Source organism: Pinus tabuliformis, chromosome 9 (genome assembly GCF_031772625.1).
Source record: "Pinus tabuliformis cultivar Carrire ecotype Pingquan chromosome 9, CPIR1, whole genome shotgun sequence".
Classification (NCBI taxonomy): domain Eukaryota; kingdom Viridiplantae; phylum Streptophyta; class Pinopsida; order Pinales; family Pinaceae; genus Pinus; species Pinus tabuliformis.
In genome coordinates, this window is record NC_142307.1 from 1469850791 (window position 1) to 1469856582 (window position 5792).

Below are 5792 nucleotides of genomic sequence, written 5' to 3' on the forward strand. Positions count from 1 at the left end.
ATGAATAAATAGATTCAACACCTTGAAAATCCCACAAGACATTTGAATTTACAAATTAAATAAGTTAAAATTACTTTTCCTAAACATATGTACCAAATCTTGGCAAAATTAATGGAAAAAAAATAAAAAATAAAAAGTCATTTTGTCTATTCCTTACCGTGTGTATTATTAATTACTTGTTAATCACCCACACATATATCACTCACATACACAAGTGCATAATTAATTTATGTTTTAAAATATGAGATAATGATTATTCATCACCCAACTAATATTCCTATTTTTATTCTTAAATATTCCCTCAATCTCCTCTTTTTTCTATTTAAATGGGTGCACATGTAATCACAATGTTTTAATTAAATTATATTTTCTTATTTGAATTTGAATTCATTTTTCCTTTTTCTTGTCATCCTTTTATGGGGCACTAGTAATTAATCTTTAAATTAATTAAAATATTTTTTCTTCTATTTCACGCATATTTCCTAATGTATTCATTTTTCAATGACTTTTAAATAAACTATTGTATTTTTAATTTTTATGAAAAGTGCAAAGATGTATATGCTAAATCAATTACTTTTGCATTTATTTAACTTTTCCCATTTAAATAAATGCATGTGATATTTAAAAAAAAAATCAATGTATGCATAATAATTATGACTAATAACAATGGTGTCATTGTGTCAAGAGGTGCTCTCCAACCCAATATGGTATAGATATTGTAATGTAATGTCTTGTATAACATTTCAACTCAGTCTACTTAAATAAAATTATAAAGAACCATCCTAGATCAATATTAATCCCAGATCTATCAAACAACGAGATGGATCAAATCTCTCGAGGTGCAAACCTCTTTTTTCAGTGCAAAACATGGCGAAAGGTTTGAACCTCGAATGATTTGATCCCTCTGAACGCTTGATAGATCTAGGATTTAGGTGGACCTAGGTTGGTTTCAATCGTGCGTGACCACACAAAATTTGTTGAACATCTAATAATTTCAATCATTTTAAATACGCTAAATATTTCTAATATTAATCTGGTCATTTTACTTTTAAATTTACTCTATTACCTCAAGTTGTTGAGATGACAGAGACTATTAATAACTTGAATGATGAAAATTGATTAAAAAAAATTGAATGCAAAGTAACAATGTAACAGTGTTGAATGATATAAAATGTGAACAATAAGAATATAGTTAATTACAAATAGACTTCATTGCAATCAATCTCAAACTATTTTCTCCTATTATTCTTATTGTCGCACCTTTTCCATCTTTTCATTTCGATCATATGGAAAAAGGGTGGTTGAATTTGTAGACCATTAAAATCTTTAACTTGATCTATTGTATTAAACACCATATCTTGTCTCTCTTACTCTTCAATATCAATGACTTGAATGATGAAAAATTATTAAATCAAAATTTTGAATGCAAAGTGACAATGTAACAATGTTAAATGATAGAAAATGTGAATAATAATAATGTAGGCAATTATGAATAGTCTTTATTATGATTAATCTCAAACTATTTTCTTCTATTATTCTTATTGTCACACATGTTAGATTTTCCATATTTTCATGTTGATCATATGAAAACGGTGATTGAAATCGCAGACCATTTAAATCTTTAACTCAATATATTGTAGTAAACTTCATAACTTGCCTCTTGCTCTCCAATATTAATAGTAGCTTTCTCCAATGTCAATCATTATGACTTATGGGGTGTTAAACCCCAAGTAAGTGTCAATTCATCTAGTGCAATCAATCAAATAGGATTAGAAATCAACATCTACATTCAAATCAATGCATCCCAAAATATTCATGGCTTTTTAAGTCCAACTTCTTTGACCTTTTGTAAAAGCCTTACTTATTCTTCCTCCATGGTTAATAATGTTCAGTATTATATGGTACTATATAATATTTATATTCATTTATGTGTATCTCTTTATTCTTCCCTCTCTCTCCCCTCCATGTATGTGTCTATCTCCCTCCCTCTCTCCTGCTCTCTCTCACCATCCCCCCCCCCCCCCCCTCTCTCTCTCTCTCTCTCTCTCTCTCTCTCTCTCTCTCTCTCTCTCTCTCTCGTCGTATATATCTATATCTCCATCCATCTCTCATTTTTATCTCTATTTCACCCCCCCCCCTCCAAACAGATACACTCTCTCTCCATATCTAACTATCTCTCCCTCCCTCCCTCTCTTTGTCTCTCTCTTCTTCCCTCTATCCCCCCTCCATCAATATCTCTATCTCTCCTTATTTGTCTCTCTATTTCACCCCCCATAAAAACACTCTCTCTCTCCATGTCTATCTATCCCTCTCTCCCTACCTTTTTGTATCCCTTTCTCTCTCTCTTCCCCTTCTCTCTCTCTCTTCTCCTTCTCTCCCCCTCTCTCCTTCTCTCTCTACCCTCTACTCTCCTCTCTCACTCACTCTCTCTCCATCTCTCACTTGTTGTTCCCTCTCTCTCTCTCCACCTTTCTCTCTAGATGTTTTCCTTCTTCCCTCCCTCTCTCTCCTTCCCTTTCTCCTTCTCTCTCTACGTCCTTTCTCTTTTCCTTCATCTCTTTCATTTTTTCTCTCGCCCCCCTCTATCTTTCCCCACCATATCTCTCACACGCTCTCTCTGTCTCCCTCTCTATCTCTCTCTCTCTTTCTAGATTCTTAGGAGAAGATATGTTGAATCCTGTAATTTCCCTGGTTCATGTTGAACTTTGTAGCTATGGTCAGTATTCATAATTAACATGTTTGCACTTAATATATATGTAATAATATACTTTGGGCATGTTCTTCACGTTGGTTCCAAAAGAAAGAATTTTTTATTTTTAAATTACTTAATTTTTGGCTCTAAATTGTAAAGTTGTCCTTCCAAGAAGTCATTTCGACCTGCCCCTTTAGTGATGCCCATTCACCCTCTTAGAAGACTATAAATAAAGGCTTTGACCTCCTCCAAGAGAGAAATTATGTCATTATCTATACATGAAATTCATATCATATGAGGCAGAGAAGAAGGACAAAATATGAGGATAAATGGAGGGACGAAATCTAAGGAAGAATGAAATCTTTGGGGCAGAAAATAAGCATCTTATGAGTAGAATTAATCTTTGAGGCAAACGATTTCTTTGGAAGAGGAAAAAATCTGAGTAGACTCATTTCTTGGGCAGAGGATTGAATGTGTGAAAACCTATATCTTGGGTAGAGGGCCAAATTATGGAAATACCTATCTCTAGGCAGTTTGAACAGGTTTGACCATAGTGATATTGTGGGTTAGGTTGACCTTGTTCTTGGCTAGACAATTTAGATGTATCTTTTTTGAACTTAATGTTTTCTCTAAGAAAAGGGTTGTTGGGCTTTTCCCCCATGTTGGTTTTCCCAGTGTAAATTCTTGTGTCTCTTGTTTGGTTGTCTCTTTATGATCCTACTAGCATTTTTTTATACTTTTTTCCACTGGAAAAATCCATAATTTCCATTATATTAAGAAAATTACATATAGTAGATGCAGTTTGCATATGTTGTAGTGTTCATACAATCCACCACGCAGGGTGATTTATCAGAGTATAAACAAAAATATGAGATAGGTCATATATAAGTCTGGTTGTATAGCCTGTTCCAGATCATGCAGGATCTATTTGCAAAAGTATGATATCCATATCTATGTACAGTTTTCAACAAAGACAAAAAACTATATTACTACCGGCTACCGGGACTGTTGTCCCGCTGTTCTCTCTGATCTATGTACGGCCTGTGGAAATATCTGTATTCTTCAGTCCCCTGCTGCTCCACAATTAGCCATTCTCCTCTGGGAAGTATCGCGGCCTCCTTGGATAATTTGTCAGCCTCGCTGTTATGTTCTCTGTATATGTGAAGACAGGAGAAATGATTAAATGCTGCCTTGAGTGTATGTGCATCATATAATATATTGTTGAGTGTGTGTGTATGACATATAGTGGCATTATTGATCCAATTAACAACAGTCTTTGAGTCCCCGAAAATATTAAGATTTGTATACTGATGTGTCAAAGAGTAATGCATTAGATTTCGAATGGCCAAGAGCTCTGCATAGATATTTGATCCTCTGTCGAATCCCATTTTCACAAAGTATCTATGGTGTTCATTTATATGCAGCACAAAACCACCCCCACAGCCAGTTTGATTTGCAGCCCCGTCGAAAAAGGCCCAAGGAGTCGATTTATCGATAATGGGTTGTGGCTGAATCGTCCTGGTTCGAGAGGGAGGGGGGTCAGGTAGTTCTTGATACACAGCAATGATGTTTGCTTCTGTTCGGGGCCAACACACATCCTATTCTTCGAATATATATCGATTCCGCGCTAACCAAATATGCCAGGTTGCCACGAGGGGAAGGTTAAGCAGCTTGGAGCCCGGGTGGCAGCGATTCCAGGCTGACCACGCACAAGTAATGTCATCCCCACTCCAGTTCCCAGTAAAGCCAATATGAGAGGAGATGTTATTCCATAGAGCGTGAATGGCTGGGCAAAGTAGGAAAAGGTGGACCGAAGTCTCAGATGCCGCTTTGCAGAAAGAACACCAGGATGGTCCGTAGATGGATCTGTGAGTAAGATGTTCGCCCGTGGGAATAATATCTTTGAGGACACACCAGAAAAATAGTCTGGTGCGTGGGGGGGCATTCAGCTTCCAAATGTCACGCCACCACGACGGAGATGGTTCAGGTTTTCTGTGTATAATAAGAGCGCTGTACCCAATCTTAGGTGCGTAGATACCATTGTCCGCCTTACACCAAACAAGTTCGTCCGGTCCTTGTTTAATGCGAATATGGGATTCGTTTAATGCAAGAACATAATCACGCCATTCCTGATGCCACTGAGGAGGAAGGTCAAGTTGTTGAGCCGATTTCCATGCTTGTGTGAAAATGTCTGTACGTTGTTGATCAGCAATATGTGCAAAATTCCGGATGTCACGGTCATGTAGAAATGAAATGAGTTCTCTGTTGAGGATGTGTCTGCCCCCACTATCAATCCATGGATCCAGGCCAATCCTGCCCAGCGTTCCATCATTTATTCTCCAGACTAGATTATCTCGGATGAGGGGAAGGGAGTGAATCAGAGCCTTCCATATTGATGAACATCCCTTCGTTGTCCAGGATGGTAATCTAGCCCAATCCAAAATACTCTGAGGCCAAATGTATTTGTGATAGGATACTTGAGCCCATAGGTTTTGACTGGTTAGTAGCGACCAACCCATCTTAGCAGCAAGAGCCATAGCGAAGTCGGGTAGGTCTTTGAGACCCCAGCCACCCCATTTTTTGGGCAAGGTGATTTTCTTCCAGCTTATCCATGCAAATATTCTTTTGTCATGATTTCCATTCCAGAGGTATCGATTGCACAGTTGTTTCGGCCTAGAATATTCCTCGGTATCCACGCAAGTTCCATCCAGAAGACCGGGGTAGCCTCTAAGACGGACTTAATGAGTACCAATCTGCCAGCCCTTGATAGGTATCTGAAGCTCTAGCCAGTGAGTCTTTTTTCCAATTTAGCGACCAACCACACCCAATCAGCAATTCTTTGACAGGTAGGTTTTAGTCTGAATCCCAAATATTTGATTCCTCTATCCAGGGGGAGAACATTATAGGGAAATACCTGAAGAGCTAGCTGGGATTCTTATATCGAAGTGCGGGAGCAAGTGATAGAGGATTTTGTCTGATTTGGAAGCATACCCATAGCAGCAGAAAAAAGTAGAAGGATCTTTGAAAATGACCTAGAGTCTCGAACACTGCCATCAAGTAGGATAAGCACATCGTCCACGAAGAGCAGATGTGTGAGGAA

At 37.6% G+C, this 5792-nt stretch overlaps 1 protein-coding gene across 1 annotated transcript; it reads right to left on the reverse strand.

Annotated features, from left to right (window-relative positions):
* Window positions 1-4290: 4290 nt before the first annotated feature.
* On the reverse strand, window positions 4291-5229 carry LOC149154155 (uncharacterized). Its single transcript, XM_089444063.1, has one exon. It carries the CDS (start codon window positions 5227-5229, stop codon window positions 4291-4293), a length of 939 nt encoding a protein of 312 aa, XP_089300189.1.
* Between the last annotated feature and the right edge of the window lie 563 nt (window positions 5230-5792).

What these genes read in the sequence shown, in the direction of transcription:
- LOC149154155 (XM_089444063.1), bottom strand. Translation starts at nt 5,229, where the DNA reads ATGGCTCTTGCTGCTAAGATGGGTTGGTCGCTACTAACCAGTCAAAAC.